The 22,239-nt window shown below is 52.1% G+C and overlaps 1 protein-coding gene across 2 annotated transcripts in view; it reads left to right on the top strand.

Moving 5' to 3' along the window:
• PDPK1 (3-phosphoinositide dependent protein kinase 1) overlaps window positions 1-22,239 on the top strand; it is a 64,989-nt gene that overhangs the window by 6,586 nt on the left and 36,164 nt on the right. For both annotated transcript variants that reach the window (XM_025275071.3, XM_044936159.2), the window contains exons 2-3: window positions 19,296-19,559; window positions 21,959-22,001. In XM_025275071.3, the coding sequence (XP_025130856.1) occupies window positions 19,296-19,559; window positions 21,959-22,001 (307 nt within the window). The remainder of the gene's footprint in view (window positions 1-19,295; window positions 19,560-21,958; window positions 22,002-22,239) is intronic.

Below are 22,239 nucleotides of genomic sequence, written 5' to 3'. Positions count from 1 at the left end.
ATTCTCATTCCTAAAAAAACAGAACTTGTGTCATCTAAATGCCTTTTTTTTTTTTTTTTTAATAAAATCTTAGAAAACTCGCCTGAAAGTGGCTGGCACTGAGCTTTGTGTCTCTGGGGTGGAAGGGGGCGAGGACGGCCTGGTCGTGGGGTAGGAGAAGCGGCGTCAACAGAACAGGTCTCCGGGCTCACGCCCTGAAGGAATCCTTGGGTGAAAAAGGCCACATCTGCAACTCGGCACCGCTCTGTGAGCCCCGCCAGCCATGGCCCTGCCTCGGGGAAGGAGGGAAGTGGCCAGCAGCACCGCCATTGCAAATGGTGCCCGAGGGGAGGGCAGCGCCCTGCCAGGAGGAGGTGGCCGGCCCTTGCGGGGCTGCTGCTGTGAGAAACCCAGAAGAACCGGGCCCCAGGGTGCACGGGGTATGCTGAGCAGGGGCCGGTCCTGTCCGCAAGTGGCGGACAGGCGCAGGGGGTGGCTGAGAGCGGAGACGTCTGAGGAGGGGGCGCCCCTTTGTCGCCGGGAAGACAGGTGGGCTGTGCTTGCCGTGCTTTCTCGGGGCACCTGCTGTGCGCCCAGTCCTGGATGTCTTTCCGACAGTGCATGCTGAAGAAGGTGGTGGTGGTTGGAAATTTATACTGAGCTTATTCAGTGTCCAGGTTTTTCCCTTCCTGTCAAGTGTATTATTTTCTTTCAGTAGCCATATATTTTTCAAATTAGTGTTCAGCGTTGACTCTGAGTCGTTTTTTTTGGATACACCCTGCAGCATACAGGATATTAGTTCCCCAACCACGGATCATACCTGTGCCCCCCTGGAGCGGAAACGCAGTATTGGACCACCAGGGAAGTCCCCTGACTCAAGTTTTTAATGACACAGGATGTTTTCAGATCCTTTCAGTTTGCTTGACCAACCTAGACAGCATATTAAAAAGCAGAGACATTATTTTGTCAACAAAGGTCTGTCCAGTCAAAACTATGGTTTTTCCAGTAATCATATATGGATGTGAGAGTTGGACTATAAAGAAAGCTGAGTGCCAAAGAATTGATGATTGTGAACTGTGGTGTTGGAGAAGACACTTGAGAGTCCCTTGGACTGCAAGGAGATCCAGTCAGTCCATCTGAAAAGGAAATCAGTCCTGAATATTTGTTGGAAGGACTGATGCTGAAGCTGAAACTCCAATACTTTGGGCACCTGATGCGAAGATCTGAGTCATTGGAAAAGACCCTGATGCTGGGAAAGGTTGAAAGCAGGAGGAGACGGGGACGACAGAGGATGAGATGGTTGGATGGCATCACCGACTCAATGGACATGAGTTGGAGTAAACTCCAGGAGTTGGTGATGGACAGGGAGGCCTGGCGTGCCATGGCCCATGGGGTCGCAAAGAGTCAGACACGACTGAGCAACTGAACTGATCAAAATAATCTTCAAAACAAACTTAACTTTTAAAATAAACTTGATTTTTGGAATAAGTTTAGGTGTATAGAAAAGTTGCAAACACAACGTGGAGTTCCTGTAATACCTATCGTCCCACTTTCCCGGATGTTAGCATGTACACAGCCCGGCCACATCCATCAAAACTGAGCCCTAACCCTGCCAACACACTGTGATTCTGCTGCAGACCTGCTGGGCTTTCCTCAGTTTCCCCCTCCGTCGTCTCTCTGTCCCAGGACCCCACCCAGGGTACCACGTTGCGTTTGGCTGTCACGTCTCCAGGGTCCTCGCTGCTCTGTGACGGTCTGTCAGTCTTGTCTTGTCATGAACCTGATGCTTTTGAAGAGTGCCGCTCAGGTATTTCATGGACTGTCCTGCAATCTGGGTTTGTCTGATGTCTTTTGGTGATGAAACTGGGGTTCTGAGCTCAGGAAGAATTCCAAGGATGTCAGGTGTGCCTGGTGCGACCCGTCGCGTATCACTGGCAAGGTGGGGAGTGGCTGCAGGTGACTGGAGTCAGGCCTGCGGCCCGGCCCTGCCCTGCGGCCCTTGCGGACGGTGTGTCCCAGGATGGCCGCAGTATTTCGCTTGGGGAGGGACCTTCCTGCTCGCCCGGTCGGATCCTTTTGGTTTCCAGATGAAGACAGTTGGGACTTGGAGGGCTTCTGACTTATGTACTGGGTTAGGCCTGGCATGGGGTCCAGGTGCTTTGTGGGTCTGGCCTCTTTCTGCAGGCTTGGGCACTCCCAGGACTCTGCCAGGACAGAGCTGTTTCCAAGTGCTGAGTGAACCCAAACTCACTGACGGAAACGGCTCCTCCTGGGGGAGGCCTGTGTCCCGCGGGCAGTCTGACGGCTGCTGCGTGTGATCTAATTAGCGCTCAGGTCCCGTGTGCTCGTCTCTCCGTGCTTTCTTTGCGGGCAGGAAGCTAGTCCTGTATCACCTGGGCTTCGTCACAGTAGGTGGTCAGCTGTGACATGTTCTTCTTTGGCTCTTTTCTTACCCTTGAAGCTAGAGTGTTATTATTGTCTAAAGCTCTTGAGTCGAGATTGATTTGTGGGCTGTTGACTCTGAGACTCTTAGATTGAGCCAAGAACAGAGCTTGGAGTTTCTTCTGCAGATCTCTGAAGATAGGCATTTTCAGGAAAATCATGAGTTGGTTTTGTTTTCCCACCCATCTATGGATTTCCCCTCCAACCTCTTTTCTACATGACCACAGCAAAAACAAGACTGTTACAAAGGTAGGAATTGGTAGGAAGAATGACGAGGAAAGCACTTTGAAGAAAATGAGGGAGCCGGCTCCTGGCCGCAGCAGGGAGGCCTGAGGGCATTGCAGGCCGTCCCCGGGACTCTGGGGCCGGACGCTGTCTAGGTGTTGGAAGTGGGTTAGGAGAAGGTGGGACAGAGCCTGGCCGGCCTGCCTGCCCTTCCTTCCTTCCTCCTCCTGTCTTTGTTTCCGGTAACTGAACTCTCAGTTGGTGATCAGTGGAGGTGTGGATGAAGGTCATGCTAGACAGAGTCGGTCTTTCTATGCACACTGATGCTGTGAAGCTTTGCTGTGGGAGTTAGCTGTTCACAGTGGGACAGAGTCTCTCTGTCTCAGTTGGTCATTATTGTTCCCAATAAGACGCTCTTTATTCAGAATTTGTAGATAAAGGCCCTGGAAAGGAAAGCATCTGTTAGAGGAGCCTTTTCAGGTGTCAGGAGAGGCAGTCACAGTTAGAAATAAGCTGAGCGAGTTGACTGCTAGAAGGGCGTTCCTGCCGGATGCTGTTTATATGTATGCCCAGTGGCATTCTGGGGGTTGGTTGGGTTTTATTTTCTATTTCAAAGAGAGAGAAGCTTTAGAGGATTAAAAATCAAGTCTAAACACATTAATCTGGCTTTTTTTTTTCAACAGGATAATCTGTTAGGGCTCTCAGAACAGTTGTCAGTATCAGTGTGGCTGTGTTTATGTGTGAGAGACTCAGATGGAGAATAAACAGTACCAGGGCCTTTTCAGGACGTCCCTACAGCCCCTTTGCCGTTCTTAAGGACCCCGCACCTTGCCAAGGGAGGCACACGAGCCGAGGGCCGGCGTGGACAGACGGCAGTGCAATCCCCACTGAGGTTGAAGGACATGGGAGACAGCAGGGCTCGTGGTCCGGATCAGCCAGGGGAAGGGGGTGGGGCTGCCGGAGCGGTCAGAGGCGTGGGCAGTGCCAAGGGTCCCAGCCCAGCAGAGGGAAGGGGGCTGAAGAGGGGGCTTGGGAGGGCTGGGACCCTGGAGGACAGTTCTCATCTCACTGACAGTACCCGTGTGCTCTAGATTTCATTTTAGCGTTTGACCTTTTAGTCTTGAAGGCCGAGCGAGGTTTCCTCTAAGGAGCTGGAGTTGGGAGCTAGAGAGCAGGAAAGGGGAGCCCCAGGCTCTTCAGGGCAGAAGGGAGACAGCTCCGTGCTGCTGGCCTCACCATATGTATCACTTAACTTTCAAGATGCCCTGCTTTGGATCAAGTTAGGTATCACTTAGTTTCCCAAACTAGATTGTAGTGGGAAAATGTTAGCTGCATGGGTTTAATTCCCCAGAGAAGATTCATTTGTAGGTAGTATAAGTATGACGAGTTTAGAAGCTCAGTTTTTTTTTAGTTGTCAAGTTTAATATGTTGTATTATTTGAGCAAAACAGAGGGCAAGAGCTTGTTGATATTATTGTTTACTGATTACTAATAGATTTCACTGAGTAAAGCTTTTATACACATTCTTTCTAGATTTCATTCACGTCATTTAGGTGTGAGACAGAATCATAAGTATCTGGATGGGCTGCCCTGGTGGCTCAGATGGTAAAGAGTCTGCCTGCAAAGCAGGAGACCTGAGTTCGATCCCTGGGTTGAGAAGATCCCCTGGAGAAGGGAATGGCTATCCACTCCAGTATTCTTGCCTGGAGAATTTCTTGCACAGAGGAGCCTGGCGGGCTGCTGTCCATGGGGTCACAAAGAGTCGGACACAACTAACACAGACACAGTTACCTTTGAAGTGCTACTGTTTTTCTGATACAGCTCTGGGATGACAGGCTTCTAAAAGCAAAAGCAGGATTTCCATGCTGGGCCCCCACTGGTGGTTAATGATTTCTTCCTCACATAAAAGATAGCTAAAAGGTACTAACTTACTCATTTGTGCATTAGGAAATGCTTTTATACATCACGTGTCTTTTCTGAATGAATGAACTGATGGACCTAGAAGGAAGTTCAGGAAGTCTGTGGGCCCCCTGTGGTATCACCTGTGTCTGTTGAGGACCTTGTGGCCCCTGTGGTTGGTGTGCCATTGACAAGGTCCCTTGGAGGTCCCCACTGTCTCAAGCCTCTGCATCTACTGACCCTCGGGTGGATTCCATCCCTTGCCGCTGTCCAGGTTCGTAGTTTCAGGGAGCTGACCAGAAGATCTATGTTTCCTTCACCCAGAGGTCATTGCTGTTTCCTTTGTGTATTTTTTACTTATTTTGGGCAGCTCTGGGGCTTTATCGCTGTGTGCAGGCTTTCTCTAGTTGTGGAGAGCGGGCTGCTGTCTGGTTGCGGTGCTCAGACTTCTTGCTGCAGCGGCTTCTCTTGCTGTGGAGCCCCGGCCCTAGGTACAGGGCTTCAGTGGCTGCAGGCGCCGGGCTTTAGAGCGCAGGCTCGATAGTTGTGGCGCATGGCTTAGGTGCCCCGCGGCGCGTGGGATCTCCCCAGACCAGGGAGCGAACCGGTGTCTCCTGCATTGCAAGGCGGATTCTTAACCACTGGACCACCAGGGAAGCCCCTCCTATTTGTATTTTTTAAAAAATCAATTGGGACCCTTACTGTATATCTGAGACGGTTTTGTCTCCTGTTGTTTTCACTGAGTGTTTTGCGTGAGCCACTTGGCAGTGGCTGTGTGAACTCCCCTCTGTCGGTGAACCTTGAGCAGCCATTGTTCTGTTGGTGGACATTTACATAGGCTGTTTCCAGCTGTTTGGAGTAATTTCTTAATAAATGCTTTCATAGTATAAATCTTCATATGAATTTGTTGCAGCTAGATTCAGTGTGACAGAAGTTGTCAGAAGGACTGGAGCCCAAGGCGTGTTGTGGAGTGGTCCCTGACTGCTTCCCCGACGGCCCTGCCTGCTTGTTCCTGGCTCACCCTGAGCATCAGCTCCCCCTCCCCACTGCCCCCCAGCTGGGCAGGGCCGAGGGAGTGTGCATCTGGCTTCACTGCTGGGCTTGGGACTCAGGCGAGGGCCTGATCTGTGCCTTAATGTCTCCATTTGTAAAAAGGGATGCCAGTGGTCCTCATGCCCAGAAGTTGTTTTGAGAACTGTGATACCATGTGTGAAATGCCCAGAAGTGTGTGTTATTAAACAGTAAGTGCTTAATAAAAGTTATTTTTAGAAGTAGAGAAAAATGGCAGTTCATTAATTTCCCTTTAAGTAATGTTATTTAAAGTTGTATTTATAACGGGTGCATATAGAGAATTTGAAACAAACTGGCCCGTGCCACCACCCTCCTGTAAACACAGGGTTTTGTTGAGCTCTTAGAAGCCCCCTAAGTGGTCCTGCTGATTATAATCTCCCCTCACCTGCCCAGAAGTCACCCGCATCCTGATGCTCACGTTAATCAAGTTCGTGGCTTGTAAAGTGTACCTGTATGCAGTTTCAGAGTATGGCAGGGAAGTGAGAAGGACGAAGAGATCCTGTATTTCAGTGTTGTGTAGTATATATCAAGTTAGCGTTGGAGGTGCCAGTTTAGCACAGTTCAGAGACAGCGTTTGCTGAGTCTTGTGGTCTGTTAGACTTTACTGGTGGCTCAGGTGGTAAAGAACCTGCCTGCCACTCAGGAGACCTGAGTTCAATCCCTGGGTTGGGAAGATCCCCTGGAGAAGGGAATGGCTGCCCACTCCAGTATTCTGGCCTGGAGAATCCATGGACAGAGGAGCCTGGTGGGCTGTTAAGCCTGAGGACTGGACTTCATTCAGGCAGCTGGCAGCCATGACCTCGTGTTCCTCTTCCTGCCTCTGGCTGGGTGAGCGGCTCTGAGGGGCTGGAGAAGGGAGTAGGGGGACGGATTAAGTGGCCACCCTTGGGAATCACCCACAAGACGCTTCCCCCTTTGCTTGTGTCCTCTCTCCACCCTGGACAGCAAGGAGATCAAACCAGTCTATCTTAATGGAAATCAGTCCTGAATATTCATTGGAAGGACTGATGTTGGAGCTCAAACTCCAATACTTGGGCCATCTGATGCGAAGAACTGACTCATTTGAAAAGACCCTGATGCTGGGAAAGATTGAAGGCAGGAGGAGAAGGGGACGACAGAGGATGAGATGGTTGGATAGCATTACCGACTCGATGGACCTGAGTTTGAGCAAGCTCTGGGAGTTGGTGATGGACAGGGAGGCCTGGCGTGCTGCAGCCCATGGGGTTACAGAGTTGGACATGACTGAGCAACTGAACTGAACTCTCTCTACCCTGCACCATGGAACAGCAGAGTCTTACTCGGGTGTTCATTGAGATCCAGTCAGCCACCCACCCGGGGTTCCTCGGTGTCATTGCGTGGTCAGGAGCGGTGGCATTTTGCTGTGTGTCACACTGCACAAGCTCCTTGGTGACCCCAGTGTCCTGTGGGCCAGCTCCCAGTCTGCCTGTGCTTGGAGGCTCCCATGGGTGGAGCGGGTGGCCGCCGGCGCTCTCAGTGCGCTCAGACGGGCACCCAGGCCCCGCAGTCCAGCCTTCAGCAGGGGCCGTGTCTCTTCTGCCCTGTGGACACAAGACATGCCCTTCCCAGAGTGCCTTTGACCTCCTGTCTATCATGGGCCCCCAGCAGCCCTCAAGAAGTGGGTTGATGTTCTTGACCTCTCTCTACAGAGAGTGAACCATGGCTCAGAGAGTGGGGCTTCACCCTGGTTGGCCCTGGTCTTCGTGAGCTCGCCGGGGGTCCTCGGTTTGGCTCTGTCCCTCCGGCCCCTCGTGGTGGGGCCTGGGCGGGACTGGGCTTGTGGGGGTCCTCGGCTTGGCGCCCCCTCTCCGGCCTCTTGTGGTGGGTCCTGGGTGGAGCTGGGCTTGTGGCTGCTGTCCCTGCCTCTACCAGGTTCTGTGCACTGGGCTCCGCCTTGCTGGGTTTCTTGAGGTGCGAGGAGGCTCTTAGCAGAGTGTTCTTTGCCAGTGAGCGCGCCTGACTGGAGAGCAGGGTCCCTCTGGGGCTGAGCTGCTTGGCTGGGGGGGCAGTCCACGCCACCCTCATGCAGGGCCCAGGGGGAGATGCCCTCTCTGCGGTGCGTTGGCTGCGCCCGGCAAGGCCTTCTAGAGCGCCGCCACACACTCCTCCAGGGAGGCCCGTGGAGTTTGGGATCCTTTCTCTCGATGCCTGGAGCCTTATGCAGCAGGACGGCATCCTGACCATAGAAGGCCTGGCTGTGATCCTGATTCCAGAGCTCAGCAGTCCTGTATCACCTCGTCTGCCTCGCAGTTAGAGCTGGGCCTCTTCACTCAGTACATTGTTAATTCAGGTTTACTCACAGAAAAGGGAATAGTATTTGGAAAGGGGATGAGCTTCATTTTGGTCGTGAAGGGTTTGTTTTATGATCTGATGACCCTTGGTTGGGAAAACCGTGTGTCTTCTGTGTTCTTTAATCATAAAACTGCTTATAGCATGCTCGGTCTGAGTCGGCTTGAGTGCTTTGTGTAGATTAACTCATTAAATCCTCCTGGCAAGCCTGGAAGTTCCGGTTCTCGTCATCCCTGCTATTAGGTGAAGAGTCTGAGCCGCAGAGAGGTGACATAGCACGTTCAAGGTCAGATGGCTAGTGAGGAGTGGAGCTGGGGTCCAGCCTGGCAGAGTGCAGCTTTGAACAGTTTGGAGGTAACTTCTCTTCTTGTACCTGTAACTTGTTTGTCTGAAGTGGTGACTATTAATACGTGAGAGGTTTGGGTGGTTTAGTAAGTCATGGTTAAGCGTTTGGGACAGTTCACCCTTGTGATATCATGGAGTTCGTTTCTTCCTCAGCAGGTCTGCAGGTAGAAATTTGAAACTCCTCGGAGCCGAGACACTTTGAAAGCATCTAGTTGCGATTGCTTCAGTATGGGGTGTGCAGGCCCCCAGGTTTGAGTCCTTGGCTGTGTTGCGGAGTGACAGGCTCCCCACTCAGGCTGAAAGACTGACTCATCACGCCAGCCATGAGTCTAGCTTTAGGCTTCCGAGCCTGTTGTTCATGTGAAATTCTTGCTTAATGTGCACTTTATCCTTTTTAAAGAGATAAAGATACAGAGATGAGAAAGAAAGATCCAAAGGGATCCGAGGAACTTTAGGCAACCCCGCTCCCCTGCGTCCCCTCCCCTGCTTCCTGGCGCTGGCTCAGGAGCTGTTTGCTTTGCTCGTCTTGGTCCCCGGGGCTCAGGTAGGATTGGACACCTGGTTGGTGCTAAGTGAATATCTGTCAGAATGAACAGATAAATCACTTTTCATTGTAAAGTTTTTTTTTTTTTTTTTTTAATAATTTTATTCTTTTTTTTGGCTGTGCTGGGTCTTCAGTGCCGCTTGAGCTTTTCTCTGGCTGTGGTGAGTGGGGGCTCCTCTGGTTGCGGAGCACGGGCTTCTCGCTGCGGTGGCTTCTCTCCTTGCGGAGCAGGGCTTTAGCGCGTGCGCCCTTCAGCGCTGGAGCACAGGCTCAGTAGTTGTGGCGCACGGGTTTAGCTGCTCTACAGCGTGTGGGAGCTCCCTGGGTCGGGGATCCACCCTGTGTCTCCTGCATTGGCAGGCAGATTCTTCACCACTGAGCCACTAGGGAAGCCCCATTGTAAAGTGTTTTAAACTACATTTCAAAACAGAGGAGGAGAAACCATGAATCTCTCATCCTGACACAACTTCTCTGAGCGCTTTTGGAGAAGTCGTCATCTCTGCTGAGCCCCTGCACGTGCAGGCCCAGCAGGGGCTCAGGGAGGCCACCCAGGCTGCGGGCCGTGCCCCCCTGCACGCTCGCCAAGGTGCCTGGAGCCTGGTGCGTGGTCGCCGCTCTGCTTCCTCATATGCCAGGCGCAGTACTGTCCTGCCGCCCCGTAATTAAGATCTGGGGTGTGCTTTAAGAACACATGGCTCTGAATTTTAAAAACCAGCTTCCGTTCACCCAGCGGCTGGTCTCCTAAGGATTAGGGAAGTCGTCACTTGCAGCTTGGGAAGAGGTGTGGTGTCTGGTGTAAGAAACTTGATGGAAGCTGGAAAAGAAACCTGTGGGTCATTGTTTTCCTTTGCTCCAAATTCATTTGCATTTTCATCTATTTGTCAATCAAATATTTGTCACATTTAGCAGTTTCGAATGTTGGATACTGGACTTGTTTTTCAGTGTTGGTTTATTTATTTGACTTGCGGGGTTGGGGCCGGGTGTAGTTGTGGCGCATGGGATCTAGTTCTCTAACCAGAGAGGGAGCATGGGCCCCTGGACCACCAGGGAAGTCCCTGGATTCTGGATATTTTGATGCTCATATTTTCCTAAACTCCCTTAGTGGTTGATAGTGTCATTAAACCTTGATGTGTTTTTGTGGATATGAAAATTAATTCATCTCATTAATTTTTCCTTTAGAGTTTCTGCCTCTTAGGAGACTGCTGAACTCAATCCTCAAAGAAATTGAAAGTCCTATGTTCTTTATACACATTGCTGTAAAACCAGTTTAAGTGTACAGAAAATGCCCAGTTTACGGACGATGCTTTTCCAAGTTCATTTGGAAGTCGGTTGTTTGAGATGTGGGCTTGTCTGCTGTCAGGGATGCTCGGGTGCTGCCCTGGCCTTGCCCGGAGATGGTGGGCCCTCGGGTGCCGCCTGCTGACTTGGTCACATGGCCCGGCGATGGTGCGGGATGAGGTGTGTCTTGGGCCGTGTGACCGCGCTTCCAGAGACGTCACAGGTGCTGGGTGTTGGTGGCGCCGGCTCTTCAGACTGAGTTCAGTTGAGAACAGCCGTCTGTCCCTGTCCGCGGTGGAGCAGAGCCACAGGCTCCACTTCGTGCATTTCCAGAAGCCAGAGAGAGGAACAGAGGGGCCCTGTCCTGTGGGGGTTAGAGGGTGCTGGTGCTGGGAGGTGGGGGAGCGGGGGTGGGGGTTGCGGCCCCTGGCGTGGGCCAGCCTTCCCTCAGTGGGAGATGCTTCACTCGGGTGCGCCACGTGTGTCGGGAGGCCCGCAGTCAGGACTTGTGGTGACGCTGCGCTGTCAGGACCCGGCGGAGAGCCGTGTTCTCGAGGACTTGTGACCAGGGCGGAGGAGGCTGGGGGACAGGGTGCTGGAGCTTTAAATTTCTCCTGAGACTTACATTTCAGAAGCTGTTGAGTAACCAGATGTATTTGTTCACCATAATTTTGGGTCACCAAGCGGGTGGCGGGCTGACGGGGCTGTGCTGGGTGGGAGTGACTCACTCGAGGCCCTGGGCGCCCCGGGCAGTGCTGTCTCCACAGGGCGCAGGGCCCGCGGGCTGGGAGGAAGTCCTCGTGAGCCCGACCCCCGCCCCGGGCCGGAACTGGTGAGAGTCCTCTGGACCACGGTGAGGACGTCTCAGAGTTCCTTCTCTGCAGCTTAATTATCACCTCGAAACCTTACAAAATCAACCCTTTAGAGTAACAGCAAGAGTACAGATAAACATTTGGGCTTTTCACTGTGGGCGAGGGATTTCTTCATAGGCTTTTCATTTTACAGTTGATGCTTTTAAAATGCTTTAAAAGGTAACATTGCGACCATCATTTTACTGCCAAATTGAAACTGTTCATTAAGACATACCCATACCAGCGAGTTATGACTGCAGGGAGAGAAAGCCGGAGCCCTGAGCTGCCCCTGTGAGCGGCACTCTGTCAGCGCGGCCCTGAGACGCAGTCTCGCGCTGAGGCACGTTGCTGGGGCACTGGGGCTGACGCAGGAAGGAAATTGCGGAATTCCACAAAGGAGAAAGGCTGGCAGTGACAGGCCCCTGTGTCAGCATGCCCGTGGCGCTGGTGCAGAGTGGGAGCTTCTGGGGCGTGTCCAGAGCGGCCGTGGTCTGGTGGCCAGCATCTGCCGCCCAGGGCTGACGTGGGACCCCACAGTGGGGTTCAGCCGGCATCAGACTCGGTGCAGGAGGCGCCTGGACCCTATGGGAAGCCCCACTACTCAGGCTTCTCCCTTGAGGTTTGCGGTGCCCAGAGGGTGCCAGAAGTGGCTAGAGGAGGGGGTTTCAGGGATCCTGAGGTCTTGCCTGGCATCCAGAGGTCCTGTCTGGAGGCGTCCCGTCCCAAGGGTCAAGCGGACGACTGTGAGTCTAGAGCTGCTCTGCCGCCGGGTCTTTGCGTTGCCCGGTCCTCTCCCTGAGGGTTCCCCACCTCCTCAGGTCTTTGTTCAGAAGTCACCTTCCCAGTGGGGGCGCCTCTGGTCGTTACATTTGCAGCCCTCTTGTCTTCCTTCCCTGCTGTATTTTCTCACAGTGATTTATCACCATTTGAGACGCTGGGTTTTGCCTGGCTTTTGTTTTTGGGCGTCAGCCTGCCCCCACTAGAACGTGGGCCTCTTGAGGGATGGGCTCGGTTCTTTGCTGTATCTGCCGTGCCTAGGGCAGTGCACGGTGCAGAGTAGGTGCTCAGGGAATGTTTGTTAGTGAAGTAGATAAAACTGTGTTTAAAGAAATATTTATTCAACTGTTCCAGGTATCAGTCGAGGCACTAGGACCCTCGATCTTTGTTGCAGCACCCAGGATCTTTAGTTTTGGCATACCAATTCTTAGTTGCAGCATGTGGAATCTAGTTCCCTGACCGGGGATCGATCCGGGCCCCCTGCATAGGGAGTCCTGCGTCTTAGCCACTGGCCCACCAGGGAATCCCCTGAAGCAGTGTGGTCTTGAGGGCACTGCATTTACCTTAAGTCCCTGAAGCGCCTGTGAAGTGCTGGTGGTGGCCCTGCCCTTTCTCATAAAGCCTGTGGGGGAGAAAAGCAGGTGTGTGTGTGTGTGTGTCTGTGTATTGCATCATCTATTATTGCCATTTCAGAATGACTGGGTTTTCTTTCTGACTCATAAAGGCCGCTGAATCTGAATTTTGAGTCTCAAACATTAGAGGAAAGTGAAACTCGACCTGTGTGGTGCATGGTTGGTTACTTTTGCATCTCGCTTTGTGTGTGTGTGTCCCCCTGCGTGCCGTCGCAGCACCCCTGAGCCACTGTCGGCCTCCTGGGACCTGCGGCAGTGCTCCCCAGCTCCCCCGAGCTTGCCCCCCCCGCCCCCCACACGCCCTCCACCTGTGCCCGGCTGCCCTCACACTCTCCTCAGTGAGTTCTGGGTGTGAACCCGCGTCTGTCACTCCCTCTCCCTTAGGATGTTGCTTCCTAGAGGTAGGGACCGCGTCTGCCTGGGCCTTTGCTAGCACAGTGGCCGTGTTTGTTGAGTCTGGGTTAATAACGTAGTTCATTTACCTCCTTTAAGAAACAGTGATGAGCAGAATGAGCACGTGTATTTTCATGAAATAACAGAAGGTGTTGGAGAAGAGGGTGTCCTTGGGGAAGTCACTGAGGCACTGTCGGCAGGGTGCAGTTGTGGTCTCAGAGCTCTGCGACCCTCCTTCCTGGGTTGTGGGCAGCGGCACACCGGGGCAAGCCTGCTGTGCGGGGGTGAGGGTGCAGAGGTTCGGGGCGGTGACGGGGTTCTGGCATTTGAGGCGGGGATGGTGCTTGTGTCGGGGCGAGGTGCCTGGTGTGTGTGCAGACCCAGCGTCCTGTCCCCGCCCCTCAGCCTGGCCCCAGGGCCACCTTTCCACCCACCAGCAGCTCCAGCGCACACAGTTTCTCTGCTCCGACTCCAGTCAAGCCTTCTGCTTCAGTGCCCATCAGGCTGAAGTGGGCGCAGCTTAGCTCTGGCTCCAGAACTTTCTGCAGCTGTCCAGAACATGCTGACAGTTGCAGCCAGCTTCCAACGATGAAAGACTTAGTAGTTTATGTTAGTTTACATGGTGTGTGTCCTTCAAGAGTGGCCTGTCAGCTCCTGCCTTCATACCTGTCATTGAAGTTGTGCTTTGGGGCTGGCAGCTTGCCAGAGTTCAACACTTGTGAGAATAAGTGTCGGCCTCAAGGGCCTTGATGTTTACTGGTGGGAAAACCCTGGGCTCCAGCCTTTGTCTCGTGACCAGCTTTGGGGGGATAAAGGTGGCTGGGGCGTTTTCCGAGGCACTCACCACAGATTGGTGTTGAGTAGGACCTGAGCGGATTTCTTCAGCATGACCCTCTGCTCCTTCCCTTGTCGTTGGCCGGCCAGGGGCGCTCGGTGTCACAGGTCTGGAGGCAGGTCCAGCTCTGTCGAGATGGCTTGATCTTCAGCACGCCTCGGATTTCCACATGTCCGCTAGAAGTGCTGCCGCCTGGAGGGAGGCTGCGTGTGGGGTCTCTGCCGCTGAGGTCAGGAGCAGACCTCTATGTTCTGTGCTCTCCTTCGAGAACCTGTTCTGGAGAAACTGCTCTGATGGAGAGGAAGCGCTCAGGAGCATGTCTGTGTCAGCTTGAGTCTCATTAGACGCACCTGTCGTTGTCTTTGGAGGCTGCGGTCGTGGGCTGGACGCGTGTTCATTTCGCATCCAGGAGGCTGCAGCTGAAGAGTACGGCCCTCAGCAGGTGTTCCTGAGGCCGGCAGAAGGTGCATTCACTGTGTGAGCCTCCGTGGCTGCCTGATGCCAGGGCCATCTGCCCCTGCTCGAGCTGGCTCGAGGGTGGTGGTCCTGCCAGCTTTTGTCCCCATGTGTGCGGATGCCTGGGGCCTGCTGCCTGCGCCCGCCTCCAGCGCCACCTCAGGCCTCTGCCCTCTGTGCTGTCCCTCGCCTGGGCTGAGACCCGTGTGAGACCCACGTGGCACCGTTGCTGGAATAGTCACTGGGTCCAGAAGCATGTCTGTAAAATTACCTGTTTTCAGGTCCATGAATCAACTCATCACGTTTTGTTATCTAAAAACTTCATGTTTGAGATTTTACTCAGTAGTTCATGTGTCGGTTTTGAATCAGAAGCAGCATTTGCCACTATCTGGTGCGTTTCCCGTTGTCTCCTAGAGCCTTGCTTGGCAGGAGCGGGGCGCTCAGGTGAGGTCAATAACCGGCTGCACGTGGCGGGACCCGTGGTGCTCTCCCTGTCCCCATCCCGTTGGGCAGCAGTGACCCTACTGGGCGTGTGAGCCGCCAGTCTGAAGTGGTGCCTGGGGTGGCGCTGCTGGAGTGCCGGCTCTTTCCTCCCCATCTCGTGGAGTCCCTTCGGGCCCCACAGCCCTGCTGCGCCTCAGTCCTGGGCCTGAGAGCTTGCACTTGGGATGACTCTGCAGGCACAGGGAGCGCTTACCCCTTGGCTGTGTCTGGGAAGCCCGTGAGGTGCTCAGTGGCCTGTGGGCACAGCCTGGGGTCATCAGGCCCCTGGCCTGGACGCTGAGGACAGCCCGGGCCTGTCTTGGTTCCTGATGGACCTTGGCATGGTGGCTGTGACCTTCTCCCTACTTCCCACTGCTCTGGAGGACAGAAAGTTCCAGCTGATATCCAGGGGAAGCTCCTGAGTTTGATTACACTTCTATTAGCTTCCCTGGTGGCTCAGGGGTAGAGAACCTGCCTGCAGTGTAGTAGACGCAAGCGACATGGGTTCGATCCCTGGGTCAGGAAGATCTGCTGGAGGAGGGCACGGCAACCTACTCCAGTATTCTTTCCTGGAGAATCCTGGGGACAGAGGAGCCTGGCAGACTATAGTCCATGGGGTCACAAAGAGTTGCACACAACTGAGCAGCTAAACAACACTTCTGTTAGGATTGTATGCCTTGTTTATAGGGACAAACCCTTAAGGTACTGGCTGAACCACAGAGCTGAGTCCAGCCCTCGTACCTCTCCCGAGATGGAGGGTTTATGAGGTGCATCAGCCACACTAGACCTACTGTGAGCCTCAGTGTGTCCACGGAGATGGCAGTGTTCCAGAAGGACCTGGTGTGCCTCAGGCTCCCATTCCAAGGAGAGGGCCCCACTGCTGGTCACATCTGTGCTGTCGGCCACATTTAAAAAGGCAAGTTTTCTTAGATAGGCTTTACAACGCTTGTTAGTCACAGTCTCCTAGTGTTTCATTGATTGTGTGTGTTGAGTTAGTTCCTTCATATTTGTGTACCTTGCCTGAAGTGAAAATGAAGCCTGCCCGTCCCAGCTGGGGAGCAGCTCTGGAGCTGGCATGTGCTGTGTCCTCTGGGGTGACCTGCCTGCACCAGCCTTGCCTGGCCTGCCCTGCCGGGGGCAGCCCAGGCTCCTGCCTTTCTTGCCATCCGCTGCCTCGCTTCTCCTCCTCTGTGCTCATCACGTTCGGGTTGCAGGGTGTGCCACCTAGGTGTGTCTCGCGTGTTTGGCTTTTGTGCCCCTTAGGGTGAGCGTCTCTCCGTCAGCTCCCCTGCGGTTGAGCTGTCGCAGTCCGCACACGTTGGTTGCTGTGCCGCCGGTCCAGCCTTTCTTGGTGCACTTCCTGTAGGACTCTGGCTTCTTGATAGTTCTCTGCATCTCTTCCTGTATTAATGGAGAGAGAAAATTTTTATCTAGCCTTTCTGAACAAACATAGTTGGAGTAAACTCAGGGAGATGGTGAAGGACAGGGAAGCCTGGTGTGCTTCATTGCAGGGGATTGCAAAGAGTCAGACACGACTGAGTGACTGAAAAACAACAATGTACATATAAGAAACAACTTTGGCCACACTCCTTTACCTGTTTAAATTCAGAAAGTTAAGTGTTCAGTTGTCTTGAGCCTGCTTTTGTGTTACCACGTTGATGCACTTCTTACCACCTATCTGTGTGTGTTGTTGCAGTCTTGATTTTCCCCAGTTTCAGCTTATTCTTAGTGGCTGTACTTATGTTTGCAGGGACACAGCGTGGCCAGTAACAGTCCCTGCAGGCCAGCTTCCCTGCCTTTTCCTCCCACACAGACAGCCTCCTTTTCAGACGTAGCAGAGGATCACAGCCCATGTTGACAGCCTTCTTCCTGTTCCAAGATGTGGAGCCAAGTGCTCTCCTGGTTCTTTTAAAGGGCAGGACTGTTAGAAACAAATCTGGGTGCTCTGAGTTCGTTCCGTGTTGTTCCACAACAGTCTGGTGATGAGTAGGCCCATGATGTCACTCCTGGAACGCTTTAGGCTCAGACTGGAAAGGCTTTTCTTTTTAACGGTTGTGGGCACAACTTTTGTGTGTTTCCGATTTAACTTTGACACTATCTAAAAATCCTTCCTTAATGGCCATCTAAATTTTAACTGTACATCTGGCCACCTCTCCTAAGTGTTTTTATGTATCTCACTGATGAAAGTTTTGTGGTCACTCTGTTGACAGGTTACCGTATTGTGTCCAAAACCATTTTAGTGGCAGCACGGGCCCATGTGCCGGCCACAGTTGGATGGTCAGCGTGCTTTATAGTCCCGCCAGCCTTTGGTGTCTCTCTGTGTTGTAGACATACTTAATCATTCTTCTTGTCTAATAATTCATCCCCCCAGCCTCTCCCCATAGTTAAAAATGTGTGCTGTGGTCTGGGGCTCTCGCTTGTATTTGAGAGACACATTTTCACAGCTCTGAGCTACTTGAGTTTTTTTGGTGCCTATTCTTTTGTTAAAAAACAGTCTTGATGGTTTATGGATTCGAATGAGATATATAAATTTATGTAGTCATTTGTGTGATACAGCTATTTTTATAACAGCTTATTGAGATACAATTCATATACTGTATAATCCACCTATTTTAAAAGTGTGTAATTCAGTGGTTTTAGTGTATTTATGAGGTTATATGTCCCCACTTTCCAATTCCAGGACATCCTTCTCATTCCAGAAAGAAACCCCCGACCCATTAGCAGCCACTCTGTTCTCCCCTCCTGCCAGCCCCAACAACCACCAGTTTTCCTTTCTTTGTAGATCTGCCTCATCTGGACATTTCACACAGATGGAATCACACAATGTGTGGCTTTTGTGTCAGGCCCTTTTCACATCCCATAGCGTTTGCATGTTCATCTGTTTGGTAGAGTATATCAGTACTTCCTTTTTATGGCTGAGTATTCAGCTTTTTTATAGCTGCAGTGCATTTTGTTTATTCATTTATCTGTTGATTGTCCTTTCCAGCCCTTTTAGTTATCTATAATGATGCTGCGAACATGCTTGTACAGGATTTGTGTGGACCTGTGCTTTCATTTCTAGGAGTGGGATTGCTCGGTTGTGCGCTACCTGTTTCCTTTTGAGGAACTGTTGTATGTTTTCTGATGTGGTTGCCCCATTTGACATCCTACCAGCAGTGTGAGGGTTCCAATTTCTGTGCATCTCCATCAACACTTGTTATTATCTTTTTGATCCTGGTATGTGTGAAATGGAATTTCATTGTGGCTTTGACTTGCATTTCTGTAGCAACGAATGATGTTGAGCCTCTTTTCAGGTACTTTTTCACCATTTGTATGGTTTTTTCCTTGGAGAAGTGTTTACTCAGATTTGTTGACTGTTTTTAAATTGTGTTTTGTTTCGTTTTTATTGAATTGTTTGAGTTCTTTATACAGTCTGAATGCAAGTCCCTTATCAGATAGATGATTTGTAAATATTTTCTCCCATTCTTTGGCTTGTTCTTTCACTTTGTTGGTGGTGCCTTTGAAGCACAGAAGTTTAAAATTGTGATGAAGTCCCTTTGATCTGTTTCTTCTTTTGTTCCTGTGCTTTTGGTTTCATATCTAAGAAACCATTGCCAAAATCATAAAGATATACTCCTGTATTTTCTTCTAAGAGTTTTCTAGTTTTATTTCTTACATGTAGATCTTTGATCCATTTGAGTTAAATTTTGATGTGGGAAAGGCAGCCACCTTCATTTTTCTACGTGTGGATATCCAGTACCATTGGCAGAAAAAGGCTTTTTCCCCTTGAAGCCTTGGCACCCTTGTCAAAGATTGATTGGCCATAGACTTAGGAGTTTTCTTCTAGACTCTGCTCCGTTCACCACCGCGTGTATCGTTACACAGCACCACACTGTCTTGATTACTATAGCTTTGGAATGAATTTGGAAACCAGGTAGTGTGAGTCCTCCAGTTTTGTTCTTTTTTTTTGAGATTGTTTGGCTATTCTGGATTCCTTGAATTTCCATAAGAATTTTAGAATTATCTTGTCAGTTTCTGCAAGGAAGCCAGCTTCTTTTAATAGGGATTGCAAATTTTAAAAACTTGTTAGGTTTTAAAATTTGTTTAAATAACTAAAAAAACATAAAATTCTTTAATTTGGAGGTAACTTGGGTGTGCAGTGAGCATTTTGGCTCTAAATCAGTTACTTTTTCAAGTTGTTAAGCATTATCCACTACTGTTCTTTTTGAGCAGCTTGTTTCTTCTTCATCAGCTGTACCTTTCATGTGCGGTTGGCAGTTCTTGGACTCTTCTTTCCATTTGGTTACTCTCTGTGTTCCGGGACTGCTTAGGTACCCGCTCTGTTTAGCTGTGGGACACAGTCTGAAGCTGGTCTTTTTGTTCAAGCCCTGGGTGCCTTCTGTGCATCTTGCCTTATATCATGTGTGGGTGGGTGAGCAGGGGAGGGGTTCTGGGATGGGAGACCCTGAGGTCACAGGTTTGGACCAGCTTGCTCTGTGACAGGCCACAGAAGGTGTTTAGGGAAGGCCAGCTGAGCGGGGCTGGGGGTGTTGGAGGCGCACGCGGTGCTGAGGGAGTGGGTGAGGGCGGGTCGATGCTGGGTGGGGGGGTCGTGGGCGCGCAGACCGGGCAGGGCGAGGTTTGAGCAGGAGGAGACTTCAGAGTAGAGGGCCGCGGCCAGGGCTGCACGTCCGAACATCGGGCGGCCTGCCTGTGCTTGGTGGCGGCTCAGCGGCATCTAGACTTCGTTCAGAACAGCGAGCCGCCTTGAACCTTACCTCTCTTTTCCTGTGCCCCCAGTATGACACGGTTCCCATTCAGTCCAGCGTGGTGTTATGCTCCTGCCCATCCCCATCAATGGTGAGGACCCAGACTGAGTCCAGCACGGCCCCCGGCGTTCCCAGCGGGGGGAGCAGGCAGGGCCCCGCCATGGACGGCACCGCGGCCCAGCCCCGGGCGAGCGCCAGCGCTCTGCAGCACGCCGCGCAGCCCCCGCAGCCTCGGAAGAAACGGCCCGAGGACTTCAAATTCGGGAAGATTCTCGGTGAAGGCTCGTTTTCAACAGTGAGTACACGCCGCTGCCGTTTGTTTGTTGGACGAGGGTGTTCTCCTTGGGAGCACTGGCCTTTCTCAGGACGTGGAGCTGGGCGCTGAGATGCTGCGGTGGCGCTCCACCCCAGAGGAGCCTCTCGGGCCCCTTGGGGATTCGTCTCCTACCTGTAGTGAAGGTGGCTTGGGGCTGGCTGCCACCAGTCAGATCAGATGGTTAAAATATCGAAGCTGTGATTTTCGTAGGTGAAAGCTTTAAAAGGCATTTCATGATCTTGTTTTTAATTTTCTAAAAAATCCAGTGAAATTTTATTCTCGTCAGGCATCACAAGTGACATTTCATATCACTGTGTCCCATTGGCAGGGCCCTGGGAGTCTTCTCTTCCTTAGATTGGACATCAGTATTGGTGTCAGTGTCTGTTCATAGTTGTTGGGAAACATCCAGTTCAGATCAGTCGCTCATTCGTGTCCAACTCTTTGCAACCCCATGAACCACAGCACGCCAGGCCTCCCTGTCCATCACCAAAAATTTTCCATTTATGAAATATTTCAAACTACAAAGAACGTGACATACTACAGCTCACCCATGTTCCCAGTATCATTTTAATTGTTAACTTTTGCTCCGTTCACATTTTTAATTTAGATTTTTTTATTGGCAGTATTTAAGTTATGAAAGAATTGGGTCCTCATGATAAAAATCTTCAACTTTAAGGATAAGGCCCAGTAGGTCTGGTACTCACAGGTCCTTTCAGTAAGAGAAAAACTGTTTTGGAAAGAACCTTGGGTGTTCTGCAGTTACTTGCACGAGTCCAGTAAAAGAAGCAGTGTTCTCCCTTCTCTCAGCTGGCCCTCACAGGATGTTTATGTTGCCTGGAAAATGAGGACGTGTTTGTGACGTCCCCCCGGTGTCCCTGGGTTTCCACCGTGGGTGAAAGTGCGTGCCATATGTTCTGGATGCAGAGAAGCCCCAGCTGGTCTGGTCTTCCCGGTGCTCAGCAAAGCCCGAGAGCCCGCAGGCTCTTTTCTGGCGCTGCTGGGAGTCCTGCAGCCTGCGGCCTCCGATTACGTGTGCTGCCCGCAGGTCTCTCCCACCACTCTTGCAGCAGGTCTCCAGGGCGGGAGTGGAGGAGAAGAGGCGGCTCCCAGGCTGGGTGCTGGAGAGGGGAAGCCTGGTCCGCTGCCCACGGCTCCCTGAGGGTGCTCCTGCCGTCAGCTTGAGCCGCGTGGACGGACATAGGAGACCTGCGTGGAATGTGCAGTTCACGTGACAGAAGGATGAGACGGCGTCTCCTTCAGAGAGGGCTTCGTTACACGCTAGCGCCCGAGCCACGCGCTTCCTCTCTCTCCTCACCTGGCCAGCGCGTGCTGCTGTCAGCCTTGCGTCAGTCGTGACCTCAGGAGGCCGGCCCTTCACCAGCCCCGCTCCTTACCCTCCAGCAGCTGAGGGCAATCCAGGGTCCCTCTTCCACAGAGATCCTTCCAATCTTTCCGCCTGAGCACGTGTAATCCAACCTTGGTCTTACTGACTGCAGAGCTTCACACAGTGCCCAGGGTCACTTGTGATGAACTTGAGGGATTCTGTAATGGGATAGAACTCACAGCCCTGGAGTAGACAGGTTTGCATCTGCTCGTGGGTCCTTGGCCGTTCCCTGCAGGTGTTATAGGAGAGGAATTGGCACCGGCTGGTGGAGGGGGGGAGGTGCCCCAGCTCACTGCCAGGGGGGCCATCGGGCACTGGGAAGTTGTTGCTCAGGTTGTGCCCAGGTGTGTGTAGAAAGGTCTCTTCCCTGTTGTGTGGGGCCCCACCGGTGCTCTGTCTCCGGGGTTGAGGGTCAGGCTGTGCCAGGAGAGGGCACAGCCGGGGGGTGGTGCTGGCATGCTGGGGGTGGCTCTGCCTCCGTTTCCCGCACCCTCCAGGCAGGCGTGGGATTATAGCATCTGCAGGGGGCATCAAAATCAAGTGAAATGGATGGTAACCGTTATTGGTAAAAGCCCAAATTCAGGGCAGCATTTTGCAGTGAACATGTACTAGGGACATATCCATAGAGTTATTTTTCTGAAGCAATTCCCGATACCCACTTGGTGGAGGTATTACTTGCTGCTGCTTCCCACAGTTTGTGAGGGTTACGCTAGTGCTAAGGTTTGTGAATATATGTTTCACTGCATCAAGGAACATTGGCAGATGCTGAGGATCCTTCTGGAAACATGTGAGGAATATCTGTTTGCTTTACTGTGAGAACACGTTGCCTTAGTCACTGACCACGTTTGTCCGCACAGGGCGGGAGTGTGTAAAGAGGGATTTCAGAGGGGGCGGGGTGGTCCTTGTGGTTGGTTGCAGGGTGCCTTGTGAGACTCTGCCCTAGTGACATTGGGTGTTTTTTCTCTTCTTTTTCCCCCTTTTCTTCCCAAACCAGGTTGTCCTGGCCCGAGAACTGGCAACCTCAAGGGAATATGCTAGTAAGTAACTAACTCCAGCGAGCTAGGTTGCTCAGTGTCTAGGAAGCAGGGACAGCGCCCCGGCCCGCGGCCGCCTGGCTGCCCCTCCCCGGAGGGCTCTGCGCTGGTCTCGGGGGACAGGGCACTGTTGGTCTTAGAGATCACAAAGCTGGTGGGTGTGTTTTGTGAAACACTTTTATTTGTGTTTGATACTTTATGTGTTGTGTCTTTAGTTGTTTTCTTACCATTTCCAATTGCA

The sequence above is a fragment of the Bubalus bubalis genome, chromosome 24 (genome assembly GCF_019923935.1).
Source record: "Bubalus bubalis isolate 160015118507 breed Murrah chromosome 24, NDDB_SH_1, whole genome shotgun sequence".
Classification (NCBI taxonomy): Eukaryota; Metazoa; Chordata; class Mammalia; order Artiodactyla; family Bovidae; genus Bubalus; species Bubalus bubalis.
This window is presented reverse-complemented; position numbering and strand designations above follow the sequence as displayed.